Source organism: Dendrobium catenatum, unplaced genomic scaffold, assembly GCF_001605985.2.
Source record: "Dendrobium catenatum unplaced genomic scaffold, ASM160598v2 fragScaff_scaffold_621, whole genome shotgun sequence".
In the NCBI taxonomy this organism is placed as follows: domain Eukaryota; kingdom Viridiplantae; phylum Streptophyta; class Magnoliopsida; order Asparagales; family Orchidaceae; genus Dendrobium; species Dendrobium catenatum.
Window position 1 is genome coordinate 9,664,628 of NW_021319083.1, and position 18,533 is coordinate 9,683,160.

Sequence of the window (18,533 nt, forward strand, 5' to 3'; positions counted from 1 at the left end):
CCTAAGACATAAATTTAAAATCAAACATCCCTCTCTAGAATTTCCCGGAACTTCTCTTTCTAACTCAAGTTTGTTCTTATTGCAGGGTTTTTACTCAACCACACATATAATTGAATAAAAATTAAGTGCATAAATATATATATATATATATATATATATATATATAATAATATATATATATATAATATATATATAATATATATTATATATACTATATATATATATATATTATATATATATATATAATGAACACACTCGAATTTATAGTGTTTTTGGGTCAATATGACCTACGGTCCTTCTCTGGAATAAGTTTAATAGCAATATTCCAACTCCACGTAACTGCATTTAAACCTACTAATTCCCCCTAGCTACATCATACATGTCAACCTAGGAATTAGGTTCAAATTCTTAGTCCTATGAGGTCTCCATAGAGTGTGGTACTTGGTTCTAAACAAGCAAATGGCTCCAACCATTACTTGACTATAAGTGTACTAATAACACTTCATTAAAAACTCAATTAAATTAAAAAGTCCCCACATACTTTTTTATAAACACATAAAGTTACAACTAATAATATCTATACAAATATTTTAGAAAACCCTTCATGTGCACCTCTAAAATTTAATAAATTAGAACTAAAAAAACAACAAGTATACAAAATAATATAATATATAAATAATTAATAATAATAATAATAATATAAAATAATATAATATAATAAAGCACATCATCATCATAAATTTCTTTTAAACTCATAAAATAACAATAAATAATAAAAATAAATAATATTCAATTAAACAATGCATTCAATATTTAACCTTGAAATTAAAATAAATCTTTTAATCAAATTGACAAGAAAATTCATTAAAAAATCTAAAAAATCAGAAAAAGTATTAGCTCATATAATGATCAGATAGGAAATACTCCACATAAGGTACATATAATATAAGATTACATTAATTATGAAATTAAAAAAAATTATCAAGATTATTGATTATCTTATCAATCATAAATTTCTTCTATATTCACTATTTTTGAATCAATTTTATTAATTTTATATATATATGTGTATTGACAACTATGGTACCACTTCAAGCAAGTCATGATCATCTGCTGGAGCAATGTTACATTGAAGACTACATTGGGCAATCTACATCCCTTCAAAACCTAAAAATGAAAGCAACTAAACAAAAATAAGGCATATTGAATTGTCCTAACATGTTCAAATAGGCATATCAATTAAGAAGGTCTATACTCTAAGGTTGGTCTCCATTTATATATCCAGATTAAATCATAGCTTGAGATGGTTGGGTGGATTGGTTTGCCGCCGACGCTACAAGAATTTAGTAGTGTTATTGGATTATTACCTTCCACAGCTAATTCAGTGACTATGGTTATGAGTTTGATGCAAATTATGAATGCCGAGTGAAGTTGTATTTGGCTTACAACACCAAAATTAATAAGATTAGATAATGACACTTTGAACTTAATCCAATTTAGTGCATTAACATCATGTTATGACCTCAAATATATCATGCAAAATGATTTGAAGATGGGTCTGATTTAGATGTTCCATGCACTCACGCTTTAAGAACTTCTTTTGTATAATTCACTTACATAATAGCCTCTAGTTGCAAATCTAATTTTTATTCATCGACTTATAGTTTTGCATAGTTGACAAATACTATTTCTCTGTACTACGTTGTTGCTCTAAACTTTGCAGGAATCGAAGATCGGACGATCAAGAAGAACAGTTCTGATAGGTAGGTTTAGTGGTGACCGTCAAGTATGTATTTAATTTCCACCTTTTAAGACTTCTTTGTATTGTTCAAAAGACTGATACTTAAGTAACCCTACACACACACCAAACACTTGAGTGATTCTAGAATCCTCTGTTTTTGCGTCACATGTGGCCAAGCCGATCCCTTGATCGTCCTGGGACACGATCAGTTATAAACAGAGACTCCTAATCCAGGATTCTTAATTAATCAGCCTCATTAACATATCGGCCTGGACGATATGTGTATCGGCCAGGACGATTAAGCTCAAAGAAGAAGGAAGAGCCTGCCATAGACACATTAGGCATACTGTATTTTTAACATTAAATCGGGCCAGACAGTTCAAGGATCGCCTGGACGAAATTACACAAATTATGCCTAAATTGACAAGGAAATCAAATGAGTAATTAAAGAGAATTGATTACGATCATATTGTCTTGGACGATCGCCAGGATCGGCCGGGATAATTTGAGTCAAAAACCTTAAGTTACTTTAGGACGATAAATATCGGGCCAGAAGTCAAAACAGGGCGTGCTACAGGGACGATTTTTCCTCCTGATTTGAACTAATCAACGGCACGATCAGGAGAGCGGCCGAGCGACAAGCCAAAATTTCAATCGTCCAGGACTATTCCCAGGGCGATGCTCTGGCCGATCTTCTGAGTTTTGTACTGATCGGCCAGGCCGATGTCCATATCGGCCTGGACGATAATGTCGGCAACTTGCAATTAATGAGCTCCTCTTGAGCTCTTCTATTTAAAGAGCTCTTGTTCAACGTTTTTCAAGACCTTTGGCTGCTGCCTTGACCTGAGAAGACCTTGAGGAGAGAAAGAGAGAGAGAGGGAGAGAGAGAGGATCTTGTGAGGGGGAGCTTGTGAGGGGATTCACAAGGGTTGCTTCAAGGATCGCTCTGCTTGTCTTTCGTCTGAAGTTTCTAATCTGTGGAAGGGTCGGTAGAGGTAAGGAGTTTGCTTTTGGTTGTGGTTCTCTGCCAGCTTCAGGAGGAAGCAAAAGGAGGTAGGTTCTCTGCCTTGCCGGGGTGGCAAAAAGGAGGTTCTTGTGAGGGCTTCTCTGCCTAGCCGTGGGGGATAAAGGAGAGTCACATTTTGTAGTGCAATACTTGGGGGTGCCTCCAAGGAGTGGACGTAGGTCGAGTTGACCGAACCACTATAAATTTCTGTGTTCTTTTTCTTGCTTCCGCGCTTTTTAATTCCGCATTTATTTCAGTGGTGTGTTTTGGTTTATGCAATTTTTATTCTTTGTGAAAATAGTTTTTAAAATACCAATTCACCCCCCTCTTGGTTAGCTTGGGACTAAGTTCATAGGGCTTAACATCCCGAACGAACTATGACCTCTTACAAATATTTTGATATTTCAAGTAAATTATTTGCTCAAAATAAGTTGGAAGTAAATGAGCCCTCGAAAGTTATTTCATCTTATAATAACTCAAAATCCGTCATTTCCATTCTTTGTGTCTCATTTGAAAAAAATTGTGCCCACTTAGCACTAGCACCATCTCTCAACCTGCAAATAACATACTTCATTTAATTGTCCAGTTCAACCTCCATGTACTAAAAGAAGGTCTCAACGACACCTTGGTAGTCCTAATAGTCTTTGATAAGCATACATCCATCGAGGAATAAAATTAGTGCTATTGTGTAATACTAGTGCTCTAAATGAATATCATAAGGAGCTTATTGGTGATATAGAGTTTCTCTTTGATAGTGGCAGAGTTATAATTTTTTTAATCAAAAACATAAATTAATTAATTTAAAATTTTTGTCAATATTTCTTCATTACCTATTTATAATTTTAAATTCTTAAATTTTAGATGGTTCATAAATTAATTTTTTAATATAAAAATTCTATTTATATAATTGAAATCTTAAGATGTATAAAAACTTAAAAAAAGTAATCAAAAGTGAGTATTAGTATACTCATGCCCCCTTAATTTGGCATTTTATTTTATTAAAAAGGCATAATGTGTTTGTAACATATAAAATTATATCACTAATCAAATGAGGTGAAAAAATTTTTAAGACACCTTGGAAAGTTCTTCAATGTCAATGCCTTTGGCCCCACTTGCTAAAGCCTAAGGTGGAGATTAGAACAATTTCTTTTTATGGATGAACATAGGTTTAAGAATTGTATAATATTTATGGATGAACATACAAATACATGATGAATGCGTATAATGGTGTAGTCAAAATAAATTTTGAGTGGGGGCATAATATTTATAAAAAAAATCATAAAAATTATAAAAATATAAATCACATAACTGATTATTATGAAATCTCAATGATCTATTGGTTGAGATCTTTGGCTTCAACCAAAGGTCTTGTGTTCTAAGGTTGCACAAGTGATTAGTATGTGAATTTTCATAAATTAGTCAAATGTCCTCATTTTTAAGGAATATTGAATTGGTTGAATCTAAAATTGAAGGTGTTAGGTTGTATGGCCTAATGGGTTGGAAAAACTCATAAGCCTTAAATTCTTCCAATTATAGAACATAACAAAAAACAAAACTCAATCCAAAATGAGAACCAAAAGGATCAAGTTAAAGAAAAATATGTAATGGTATTACTTTGTAAGGATATGACATTAAAAAAAAACATCACAAGCAGTATTCATTTTTTTTAAGAATAAGCTCTTTTGCAAAGAAATTATAACCTCCAACAAATAATTTCATCATTCTCCCTTAATTTTAAAGAAATTAAACACATCTTAATTCTTTTCATCAACTCAGATATAGTTGCCTTCCTTTAATATTTAAATATTTCATAAAACATGGATACACATGAACTTTTTTAAAGACTACATTTATTATTCCGCACACCCCAATTTTATAACCAACATGAAATAAACTATTCAATTTAGCTACATCAATACATTTCATTAAACCTTATCATCTTGTTCAATCCATCACTAGGTACAACCGTTAGCCCCAAATCCAATTTGTAAGTTCCCCACATCAATGACTACATTTAATCTACGTTGTTGCATATTACCGATGATCACAATCGTACTATCATCCTTATTTGAAACGAAGGATAAGCAGGCTTGAGATTTACTAAAAAAGTATAATATCCCTAAGAAATCTAAGTCAGTCGTCACTTCGCCATTATAGATCAAGGAAATCTCTGGCACCACCACATCTGTGTAGTTAGTGAAGTCATAGCATGTGTCAAGATTGAATATTGGCGGGGCCATCGGATAATAGCTCATTTCTTTTCGAAAAATGCTGCGGAGGGCGGAGTAGACAGTGGGTGGCAAGTGGCCAAATATTGTGCCAGTGTCCAACATAGTTCTAGGTCCACTAAATACATTAGGTGGAAGGTCAATCCTTTCACCGCCAACTAAAATGGCAGTGAGATTGAGGAAGTAGAAGGATGGAAGTTCTGGGTTGGTTAGCATCGATGTATACTTCACACCAAGTACTGAGCTACCTAGTTCAAGATATCCAATTTTATTGGGCCCTGATGGTAGACAATATGAGAATATTTTGTTATATGATTGAGCTGTCTGGTAAATAATTGAAGCAGCACCCCGTCCAAGGCCTAATAACCCATCTGCATGTCCAAAAGTTCCAGCATTATTATGTCCACAGCCAAAGAGGAACTCGTAAATAATATCATTAGATAATTGTAAAGTGTCATTAACGAAGGAACCATTAGTTTTAGAATAGTCAAAATATATTTGCTCGTATAGGCAGGTGAAGGTAGAGGAGCAATCAAATCGAGGAAGTTGGGTACAATAGTTGGAGTTGCATGGGATGTTCGTGAAGGTGGAGGACTGTGTTGGGTCAAAAAATGGGTTTTTTTGGTAATAACAGTTAACGCAAGGGACACATTGGGTCCAAGTGAGTTCGCTACCTGTGTCAAGCAAAAGTGAGAAGAACTTAGTAGGAGTGCCTAATCCTATGTTGACGATATAGCTATAGGCACTAATATCATAATCGATGATTGTCGGAACTTTTGCCAAAAGAGAGTCGCCAATAGGATTTTGGAGGGTGGTGGCATTGGATGCTCGGCGTTGGATGTAGTCTACGCGAGCTTGGTCCTGACGAAAGAGCTTCACAGGTGACGGATTTCCTTGGTGTTTCCACGACGAGCACATGCCGTGCAAGTGGACCACGTTGAGCTTGGAAGGGCTTGTGCCTGTCAAAATTGAAACAACTAATTATTGTAAGTATTGAGTTTTTTTTTCTTTTGCAATATTTTAATTTCGTGATTTTTATCAAATGAGCTTAAGCTTGAAATATATATCAAATGAACTTAATTTATGTATGATGTATTATTATTCTAATTATTATATAAAAAAAATAATATGTAATAAGGTATTAAGAAATTATTGAAATATTTCACAAACTTTTATTAGGCACGGAGCAAGAGTTGCTCAAAAATAATGACTTGACGTCAATGACATGCTGTTCTCCAGCAAGCTTTTGCGTTGATACTAGAAATTCTTTTTCTATTAGAAGAAAAAAGAAGAACATAATGAGAAGAATATAATAGGAGAGTAGAGATAAACAAGTAGCCATGAGAATAGAACTTTGAGCCTCTGCTTAGGATAAATTGAAGGTGAAAGCCAAGCAGAGCTGGGGCTTTATAGACAGTGAATTATTAAGCATAATGGCGTTATTATGAATTTAGTTTATATTATATGTAATTATTTTAAGGGAAGATAAGATTTTTGAGGAAGAGATCAAATATAGGTTTGGGCCTATAAAGAAGGAAACAAATGACTATTTCTTGAGCTTGTTCATATATTACCAACTTGTTGATTTTTTTTCTTAAGTTTTAGTTTAATCTAAAGTTATTAATTGCATTGCTATCAATCAATTTTTTTTTGCAAGGTGTCAGCCATCAGATTTGGCCTTATGTTTGAACATGTATAAACATAACAACTAATGCTGAGTTATGAAAAGTTAGAATATGCTTGTAGCTTTCCAAACATAGAATTTTTGGAAAGTATTTTGAGTAAAAATTTAGTTTAGGGCACAAGATAATTATAAGTTAATTAGAGGATTTAATATCAAATAATTAGATTTTTTACAAAATGGGTAATTTATTTGACAAAATAAAAAATCTAACTAACAGATATAACAAATTTTTAGCTCTATGTTGAATCTGATTGTGTTGATAAGTCAAGTTGTATTATTATATGGGACCTTAATTATGTTGGTTGAACTCGTTAGGGGGTTGCACGAGTTCTCTATGTACTTGGGTCCTATTGCTTAGCACCCAATTTTTTTCCTTTTCCATACAATGTTGCGTTGTTATTTAGTCGGGTTGGAGATAGATAGAAAGAGGAGTGTCGCAGCAGCTAGATTTTGAAGCTACTTGATTACTAAGATAAGAGACATAGAGTGGAGTCTCGTGGAACTCCAAAACTTGTGATGTAATGTTGAAAGTGGGGCTGGTCATTTTTATTTCTCATTTCCCTTGTATAACTTGAAGTATTGTGCACCTTAGTTAGTTTTATTTTTGTATCTTTATCTATTATGTGTAAAGAATGGTTTATGGAATTAAGAGATACAATGAGAGAGTGAAAAGAAAGAAATATGTACAAACATTTCAAATTTTAATAGTGAATTTCTTGCTGTTGTGTGGCTCGGGTTTTTTTCAAATTTCAAAATTTTCACCTTAAATCTTTATATTTTATTTTTTCATTTCATTTTCTATTTCTTGTTTGTAGACGCTGCGTGGGTTACTTTCCCAACATAATCTTTTGAAGGTAAGTTTTTTTATAATTTTTTTAATATCTAAAAAATATAAAACTTTATCCCTTGATTCACAATAGAATAAATTATGTAATAATAAAAAGATTATAGTTTTTAACTACATAATAAATCGCAGAAAAATAAAATGTAAAAATATTAATAAAAGACACACCATAGTTCATAGTGGTTTGGTCCAACTTGATATACGTCCACTCTCTAGAAACCTTCTTTCTAGGTATAGCACTAAAACTTGTGTCTCACCTTTTTACCCCACAGGAAGGTGGAGAAGCCTTTACGAAATCTCTTCCAAAAACCTAATGTGGTAGAGGACTTTACTCTTTTTCACCCTCCTGGTGAAGACAGAGAACCTGGAATCCTTTTTTACCCACCTAGTGAAGGCAGATAACATGGAATCCTTTTTCTCCATCGTATAGATGGCAGAGAATTATGAGCTAGTGTTGTTCTTCCTAGAGCCACCTTATGAATCTCTCCAAACTCTCTCTAACAAACAACTCTCCCTCTATTCTCTACCAAAGCACTGCTTAACTCTCTCTTTGCTCTCTTTTAGGACACTTAGCAGCAAAAGTCTTTTTTGAAATAAGACCAAGTTAGAATTTAAATAGAGAGCCTCTCAGTAAGGTCAATATTTAAAATTTTCAACTTTGGTCATCCATTTCGATCCAAGATCATCATGTACAATTAGTTCATAGAATTCTTGTTAGTACTCTATGAAGATGTAGACCCTATACAATCAGTTTAAAGCGATGAAAGGATTGTCCAAGATAATTGAGAGCATCGTCTAGTATGATTAATACAAAACACCAAGTATTTTTATGCCGTGGCTATTGCTAAAAAAACTAAATCCTTCATTAATAGGATTAAATAGGAGACTTATCACTGGTGTATTAATCAACCCATAGTTTTTGAGTTGGCTATTACCATCTTTAAGAAATCTTTTGGTTTTAGCAAGCATGTTTTGGTTATTTCATATGCTCATGTTATTCATTTTTCTAATTGTCTTGATGACAATTATACTATTTATAATTTTATTGATAAACTTGAAATTTTCAACTCTTCGACGAGAATGAATAATGATTCTATGGTAAGTCCTAATGATTTTACTACAAATTTTGTTCAAAACTTTTGGAATATTATTAAAGTGGATCTGTAAAAAGTTGTAACTACATTTTTTAAAGGTTTTCTTATTTCTTGTAATGATCCCTAAAAAGATTAACCCCAAATCATAGAATAATTATAGACCTATTAGCCTTTCTACTACCTTTAAAAATCTTTTATCAAAAATATTAGCATCTAGGTTATTTAATTTTCTCCCTAAATCAATATCTTAAAATAAAAGAAGGTTTGTTAAAGGTAGGAACATTGCTTAAATTATTCTTATTTCTATGAAATTGCTTCATGAAATTAACAAAAAATTCAATGGCAATAATCTAATCCATAAACTTAGATATTTCCAAGGCTTATGACAATAAATTGGATTTTTTTTGTTTAGTTTTATGAAATAATTTAGTTTTGATGTGAATTATAATAAAATATTTATAAATATTTTTAAAAATTGCTAATTTTCTATTCTTATTAATGGAAAGTCTCATGGATTTTTTAAAGGTGCCCAGGATATTAAGCAAAGAGATCTTTTATAAACTAATCTTTACATTATTTTTGTTGACAATTAATATAGATATTTATTCACAATTTTTTCTATACACAAATGCTTTTCCTATAGGAACTCTTGTGGTCTTTATATTTCTCATTTTTTTTATTGATGATATTATATTATTTTAATATGGTTTTATTAAATATGTCAAGAAGGTCAAGAAGTTTATATCTAGCTTTGAAAGGAAAAGTGGTCTAAATTTTAACAATAACAAAAGCTTTTCATTGGTGGCAAAGGTATGTCTCTAGTGCATTATAATAATATTAAATTATGAACTAACTTCTATATTAGGTTCTTCCTATATGTTACCATGGAACACCTTTGTACAAAGGTCATAAGAAATCCCTTTTTTTATAACATATTTTTTATTATGAATAAGAATTTTTGTACATAGGAATTTAAATTTCTTTTTATGGGGCCTATGTTGATTCTTCTTGAATCTAGAATAGGTTATTGGATCTAAACTAATGTCCTAAGGCTAACCAAGAGGAGGGGGGTGAATTGGTATTAAAAATTTACTTTTGTATTAAAAATTTTAAACCGATACATGATTCGAAGCAAGTTAATTTTAAAGTTTTTAAAAAAATTTGTCAACAACGAAAAATTAAAACTTACAGTAAGTAAGTAAATAAGGCAGTGGAAATAAAAGACACAAAAGTTTTTAATGGTTTGGTCAAACATGACCTACATCCACTCCCTGAAGCCTCCCACTTTAGGTATTGCACTATTACCAAAGTGACTCTCCTTTTTCCCACACAATAAGGTGAAGAAATCTAAACAAAACTCTTTTCCACTAATCTCTGGTGTGGCAGATAACCGTTGGCTGTTCACACTGTCCAAGTGTAGGAAAAGAACCTTCATCCTTTTACACCCTCCAAGTGTACGCAGAGTACTTTCGGTTGCTTAAAATCTCCAAGTGTAGGCAGAGAACCTTCGGCTATTCACAGTATTTAAGTGTAGGTAGAAAACTTTCATCTTTTTACACCCTCCAAGTGTAGGTAGAGTAACTTCGGCTATTTACACTCTCCAAGTGTAGGTAGAGATTCTTTGGTTGTTCACACTCTCCAACTGTAGGCAGAGAACTTTTGGCTATTCACACTCTCCAAGTATCGGTAGAGAACCGGGTCTTCTTGAAAGATCTTCACACAATCAATCTAGAAAGGCAAGAGAAAGAGTGAAGAAACAAAAATCACACAGAACGATCCTTATCCTTGAGTAACCTTGTGAACCCTTCACACTTTAATAGGAAGAAATCTCTCTCAAACACTCTCTCACACTCTCTCCATCAATTGCCCTTTACAAATCATGAAGATGAAATGAAAAAAAGATTAAGTGTCAGTGTTTTGTCGAACTTTGATGCAAAAGACATGAAAAATTGTTCAGAAAACTAAAATTTTCAAATTTCACCATCAACGCCATTTGATCATATATTTATACGTATGAACAATTTCAATACTGTTATGTATGAACCCAATGTTAATCAGTACAAAATTATTTCATACCTGATTTTTGTCCGGTATGAACATAAAAAATTTTAAAGTTTGTATGTATGAACCATCAAGATGAAATAAATGAAAACATACAAGAACCCTTTTGACCAGGTATGATAAAAAAGTATTATATGTACAATATTTATTTGAGGATGAACCAGAGCCCATCATCACGATATAATAAAAAACTATTGTTTCTACGGTCTTCATTCAAGGACGAATCAGAGCCCTTCATCCCGATACGATCAAAAAAATATTGTTCGTACGATCTTCATTTGAGGATGAACAAGAGTCCATCATCTCAGTACGATAAAAAATATCATCAGTAAGTCTTCATTCGAGGATGAACCATAGCTTTTTGTCCCGATAAGATCAAAAATATCATCTGTACCATCGTCATTTGAGGACGAACAAGAGGCCATCATCCTAGTACAAAAAAAATATCATCCGTATGATCTTCGTTCAAGGATGAACCGGAGGCCATCATCTCGGTACAATAAAAAAATATCATATGTACGATCATCATTCAAGGATGAACTAGAGGTCATCATCATGGTAAGATTTAAAATATCATCCATAAGATCTTCGTTTGAGGAAGAACCAAAGGCCATCATTTCGGTAAGATTAAAAATATCGTTCATATGATTTATACTTAGAAAAAAAAATTTAACATTTCTGTTTCTGTTCGATCTATTGTTATTTAGGGAAAATAACTGACTAGATCATCCTGTACAAAATAGTTTTTTACTGTATGATCAATTTGAAAATATGAATTTTAAAACTCTCCCCTGATGTGTGTGTACTCAGTTACTCAATTAGAATCACACTCTCTCAAACTCTATAAAATGAAAAATATATACTTCAATTTATAGTACACTCTAAGCATATCTTGATTTGAAGTATTCAATAATTTAGAATATGATTTCCCGAAAATTTTAGCACACACAAGAGAAAAAACAATTCTTTCAAAAATATTTTAGTAGAAATAATAATCCAAGCAATAATATTCAGAATCATCAAAAACATACATGTTGCAAGAATATCAAACATGCTAAATTAAATAGCAACTATCTCAACAATCTCCCTTTTTTTATGATGGCAAATCCATTATTGTTTGGATAAACCCATAATCATAAATTTCTCATTAACTCCCCAAAAATAAATAAGCATGTGAATATTAGGGAATTTCTATTATGAATAAATCAATCAAAAAAAATTTTAATTTTATTTTCAAAAATCACAAAACACTTTAAGAGAAAAAATTAAAAAAAAAAACTCTAACAAATATGAACAACACAAAAAATTAAATGCAAACAAATAATATTTCTCCCATTTTTTTGAAAACAGTAAAAAGAGAAGAATAAAAACAACAAAAATGTAAGAAGTCATATGAGAACACTTTGATAATTTATCCTTAAAGAGATTGAGTTATAATTGCAATAATAAGATTAATGATCATTAAAGAAAAATAAAAATTCATAACAATTAAATTAAGATATAACATGAACAAGATAAATATATCAAGGTCATGAAACATTCTAGACAATTAGATAAGGAGAATTATTGCAAAGGTGACGAAATGAAAATTAATTTAAGTCAATTTTCAATACAAAATATAATTAAACATTATATTTATTTTAAATTGAAGATTAAAAGATAAATAAAATAACATATACTTGTGGCGAAATTGCACATCTTTTCATTACTTGTGGCACACTTTGTGTATCTTTTTGTATTTGGGCTAATTTTGTGTCTCTTTTAAATTTGCGAACCATTGCAAACTTTTATTTTTTGTTTATTTATACTTTTTTTTAATTGATCTTTCCAAAATCAATAATGTAAAACCTCAAACTTATCTAAGTATAAAGATAATTATATTAAAAAGCAAAATAAAAGAATAATAAGAAATCAAAATTGGAATAATAATATTAAAATTTTGTATGCATAAAAAAGAACATGAGATTGAAACCCTTAACTTGAATGAGTTATAAATTAACTTATATTTTTGAAAAATTAGATTTTCTGATGAAGTTAATTTTTGTATTGCAATTTCTATTATAACACTTTTTAGATCAATTAAGCAAGATTATCATATAAGCAAAATAAACAATTCTAAAAGAGAACGAAATCAACTTAAACAAATCAAGAAAACTTTAATTGATATCAAGATAAAGATGATACAACAAAACTTAGATTATATCAATTCAACTACAATATATCATCAAACATAAAAACAAACATAAAAGACAATCACAGAAATTATAGAAGTCATCATATCATATCACTAAGCACTAGAAAAGATAATCAAATAAGAAGCACATCTATCACTCTGTGGGTCCGTGGTTTGGAGGAGGTGGATGGTTAAAGATATTAAAATAGCTAGTAACCATAGCTATATTGGTGTTCACCGAATTGAATTAACTTCGAATTGAACCCATATCCTATTAATATTGAGCATCCTGCTGGTGTAGGTGAGTTTGAATATGATCAAAGCACTGATCAAAATGACTCTCAAGTCTGTCAAAATGTTGGACCATCTCTTGAAAGGCTAGTCCTCTAGCAGAAGGAGGTGCAAGTGCTCCCCCTTCTCCCTCAGAATCCTTACTTGCATCACCTCTCCCGAAAATTCCTTAGAATGAAGCATCAGTGAAGTAGATAGACAATTCTAGATGAGAATCAAGATGAACTAAATTGTACTTCTTCTCCACAATGTAGTTCACTAAGTGTCCTAAAGTAATATTTTTCTTTCTCATATGAGGGACATGTCCAGTTTCAGAAATCCCATAAATATAGTCAATAATGAGTTGGGCTTCATCAATAGGTTGACCAGTCTTGATAAAGTAAGTGATAGTGGAAAAAAGTGGAGTAATATTTATGCAGTCACCAGCTTTAGGAATTATAGAGGTTCTAAGAACATTCTGGATGATCCTAGCATTTTGGTTTAAAGTGAATACCTTAGGAAAATGACACACTTATTTAATCCATAGAATAACTTTGTTTAAGTTAGTCCAGTCATAATCATAAGCAAAGGTCAAAGTGTGGGCTCTTATTCCTGGAGTCCTAAATTGTAAGATTGTTCCCTAATCCTCCTTGGTTATTTCAACCCGCTTCTTCAAAACATAAGACCAAATCCTACTTTGGTTAGGGATAAATTTTATATTGGCCAAAAAGTAGTGAAAAGTGTCCTTGTTGTAGGAGTGATAAGAGTCAGGACAAAAGTAAATTGTGTGGCAGCAAAAAAAAGGCATTACCTAAAAATTTATGTTCTCTTGGAGAAGAATTCTAGAGGTTGTAATTTTGGTAGAAACAAATCTAGTAAATGATTCCTCATTAGTTCTGGACAAAACGTTGTCTTCATCATTCCTAGAAGATGGACCTTTAGTAACTCTACCCCTCTTGCTAGAACTTACCATTGAAGGATTAGAAAAATGAGAGCGATTCAAATGGCTTTTGAAATAAATGAAATTTGAGTTTTAAAGTCCTTCTATTTAAAAAAAAATGATCTTTTTGTACATATAAATAGAGGTTCGTACAGTACAATTCTTATGTTCATACGTACAAAAAAAAATTTATGTACGAATGAGTACATTCAAAATGAAATGACTTTTCGTAATCACACAATTTATGAGGAATCCTTTCGAAATGACTTTTTAACCATACAATCGTACATACAAACAGTTGTTTATCCGGGACGATCGATTATTTAAGATCAATTTCATGATGGTTTGAATTATACTCTTATTGAATGCCATGTGTTCGTATGTACAAACTCCAGGTTCATACGTACGATTAGTTTTAATAATTGATTTTGCCCGTATAACCGTCTATATGCATACATACGAAGTTATACTAATCATATGGGATGATATGAATATTGTATAATATGATATGTATAAAAAATTAAAATGTTATGCAAAAAATTCAAAACAACAATTGATATGCTACAAAGTTTATACAGTACGAATATAATTTCGTATAATATGAAGAGATCACATAGAAAATTTTGCATGATCGACAAAAAAAAAATCTGATATGAAAATATTTCAAAAACACCCAAAACATTATAACACATAAACAAACACAAATATATACATAAAAATCAAAAACAAAAAATACACAAACATACATATAAAATTTGCAAAAAAAAATTATTTAAGCATTCGGGTCAATCACACCAAGACTTGTTCTTAATGTACCGAAAGTATCAAAGGCTAGTGGTTTTGTAAAAATATCTTCAAGTGGATTTTTAGTTGAAACAAGATTCAGTTAAATTTATCCGGATACGTGATACCTTATGAAATGATGTCTTATGTCTATATGTTTGATTTTATAATGTTGAATAGGATTTTTTGAAATGCAAATGACACTAGTATTATCACAATAAATTAAAATTGTGCCTATTTTAAATCCTTAATCAATAAACTATTATTTCAACTAAAGAAATTATACCGCACAACTTTCTAAGGCGATGTATTCAGCTTGAGTAGTAGATAGTGCTACATAATTTTATTTTCAACTGGACTAAGAAATAAAAAAAATTATAATAAATTGATATGTTCCAGAAGTACTCTTTCTATCAACCCTACAACCTGCAAAGTCCTAATCTGAATATTCAATTATTTTAAATGAAGATCTGAACTTATGATACCAAATCATTAAGTTCTAGGTTCCTAAGAGATACCTAAAAATCCTTTTTACTCCTATCAAATGTAATTCTTTTGGATCTGATTGAAATCTAGCACACAAACAAATGTTAAATATAATATCAGGTCTGCTAGAAGTCATGTGAAGCAAATATTCAATAATTCCTCTAAATTTCATTTTATAAACTGATTTTCCCTTTAGGTCCTTAGGGTCCTTATCCAACTGAACTAAGGAGCTCATCGGTGTACTAATAGGTTTATCATTGTCCATTTCATACTTTTTGAGGATGTCCTTAATATATTTTGACTGACTAAGAAATGTACACTCCTTAATTTGCTTAATTCTAAAACCTAGAAAGTAACTTAAATCTCCCATTAGGCTCATATCAAATTACTACTCATTATTTTAAAAAAATTATCACAAAGATTTTTATATGTAGATCCAAAGATATTATCATAAATATAAATTTGTACAATGAGTATATCATCTCCAAATTTCTTCAAAAATAGAGTGGTGTCCACAATTCCTTTTTCAAAAGATCTCTCAAGAAGGAAGATACTCAAACTATCATGCCAAGCCCTAGATGTTTTATCAATCCATACAATGCCTTTTTTCATTTATAAATATAATTTGGGTATTTAAAAATTTTAAAACATTGAAGTTGTTCAACATAAACATCCTCTTAAATCATCCCATTCAAAAAGGCACTTTTAACATCCATTTGAAATAATTTAAATCCTCTAAAACATGCAAAAGCTAACAAAATCCTAAATGCTGCAATTCTTTCTACAGGAGCAAAAGCCTCCTCAAAATCAATCCCTTCAATCTTATTATACCATTAGCTACCAATCTAGCCATATTTCTAACAACAACTCCTAAATCATTCATTTTATTCTTAAATACCCACTTAGTCCCAACTATAATTTGATCCTTTTGCCTTGCAATTAATTCTCAAACTTTATTTCAAATAAATTGATTTAATTCTTCTAGCTTTGCCAAAATCTAAAATTCATCCAAAAGTGCTTGATCAATATTTGTGGGTTCTATCATAGAAATAAAGGCCAAATGATTGCTTAATCCATTCCTAGGCCTAACACCCTCGCTAGGTTCACCTAAAATCAATTCTTTTGGATGGTTTTTAGAAAATCTCAAATCTCTAGGCATCAGGTTTTCTTTCTCATGCTTTTCTTCCAAACCAATCTTCTCATTCTTTTGGGAGTTATTTTTTATCGCATCCTCTTCCAAAGTTTCAGATTCATCAAATACAACCTGAGTGATCTCTTCAACTACCAAGGTTCTTTTGTTGAATACTCTATAAGATGTTCCAACACTAAAGTATGTAAGAAAAGTTTCTTTATCTGATTTGGGATCAAATTTTCCTAAGGTAGATTTTTCATTATTGTGTATGAACACCTTACATCCTAAAACATGCAAATATGACAAATTAGGTATTCTCCCCTTAAGTAGCTCATATGATGTTTTATTTAAACTTGATCTGATGTTCAACCTATTCAGAATATAACATGTAGTGTTAATTGCTTCAGCCCAAAAATATTTAAGATGTGAATATTCTGCCAACATAGCTCGAGCGGCTTTTACTAATATTCTTTTCTTCCTTTTGACTACACCATTCTATGGAGGTGTTCTAGGTGCAGAAAAAATGAGATCAATTCCTTTCTCCAAACAAAAATCCTCAAATTTTTCTTTTTTCAAATTCACCACCATGATCACTTTGAATTGTTAAAATATCACATCATAGTTTCCTCTGAATCTAAGTCGAAAAATATTTAAACTCCTTAAATGATTCACTCTTATTATATAAGAATCATAAAAAATCATTCACAATAACAAATTCGTACACCTTCCCTCCTAGACTTACTGTTCCTACCGGTCCAAAAAGAACCATATGTAAAATCTCCAAAGGCTTACTAGTTCTAAGATCCTTATTGGACTGAAAAGAGGATTTCTCCTATTTTCCTAATTGGCAAGCATCACAAAAGTGGTCCTTTATAAAGTCTAATTTAGGTATACCTATCACTAATTTCTTTTGGGCAAGTCTCCTTAGAATTTTCATACTAGAGTGACAAAGTTTCCTTTTCCAAAGCCATGACTCATCATAAATAGTTTAAAAAAATGCAATATGAGTTTTGATACAATTTAAATATAGCATATAAACATTATTTACCCTTTTTCCATGCAAAATATCATTACCATTTAGGCTTAATATGTAACTTGTAGGAAAAAATTTTATTATTATATCCTTTATCACATAGTTGACTAATACTCAAAAGATTTTACTTTAAGCCTTCTACAAGAAGCACATTTTTAATGAAAAAAATATCAAAATTTCCAATCATACCTGATCCAACTACCTTCCTTGTGATGTTATCTCCAAGTGTAACCTTGCCTCCACTTATGACGTCTAGTGATATTAATTGGTTAGTGTCTACAGTCATATGCTTTGAGCAACCGCTGTCTATGTACGAAATGCTCTCACGAGGCCTTGTACAAGAGTGTGCCTGCAAAATCATCAAATTTTAGACCTGGTAGCCCAAAGACATGTTGGTTCACCTTTTGGAAATTTAAAAATTGATAACTGTATGATATGTCTAGGTTTATGCATCTTAGGTTTCCATACCAAACGAGTTTTCCTATCTATAATATAGGTGTGTGCAATATGTCCAATCAATCGAAACCTATAACATTTAACATCATGAAATGGATTTTTCAATCTTCTATAACTACACTATCTATTCCTAGGTTGTAAGAATTTGGGATACAAAATAGGATTTATAAAATCTTTATGTGTTAGGGGTTTCCTATTTTCCTCGAGAGCTTTTACTTTTAACTTTAGAAAAGTGTTTACATCTTTTAAAATTTTCTTATCAAAATTTAAATATTGCTCTCTACTCACCGAATCATCCTTAAATTTTTTAAATTCATTTTCCAACTCTACATAGGATGAATTTAAATTAAAATTTTATTTATTCAAATTATCGAATTCATTAAGTAAGCTCAAGGAAGCTCATGTGGTTGTTATCAATAAATGCATGATCTTTCTAACGATTTTGTGTTCTCTTTGGAATTCTTGTAATTCTAAGTTAAGACTAGAATGCATTTTCTTTAGTTTTTTATATGTATCATGTATTCTTTCAGAAACTTCTAAAAGTTCAGTATATGTTAAGTCACATACCTCTTCTTGATTTGACTGATCAAGATTATCGTCCA

At 31.1% G+C, this 18,533-nt stretch overlaps 1 protein-coding gene across 1 annotated transcript; it reads right to left on the reverse strand.

The window, feature by feature from the left end:
• Nucleotides 1–4,702: 4,702 nt before the first annotated feature.
• On the reverse strand, nt 4,703–5,893 carry LOC110098791 (aspartyl protease family protein At5g10770-like). Its single transcript, XM_028694984.1, has one exon. The coding sequence runs from the start codon at nt 5,891–5,893 to the stop codon at nt 4,703–4,705; it is 1,191 nt and encodes a 396-aa protein (XP_028550817.1).
• Nucleotides 5,894–18,533: the final 12,640 nt, after the last annotated feature.

Coding starts and splice junctions, on each gene's coding strand:
- LOC110098791 (XM_028694984.1), bottom strand. CDS start 5,893: ATGTGCTCGTCGTGGAAACACCAAGGAAATCCGTCACCTGTGAAGCTC.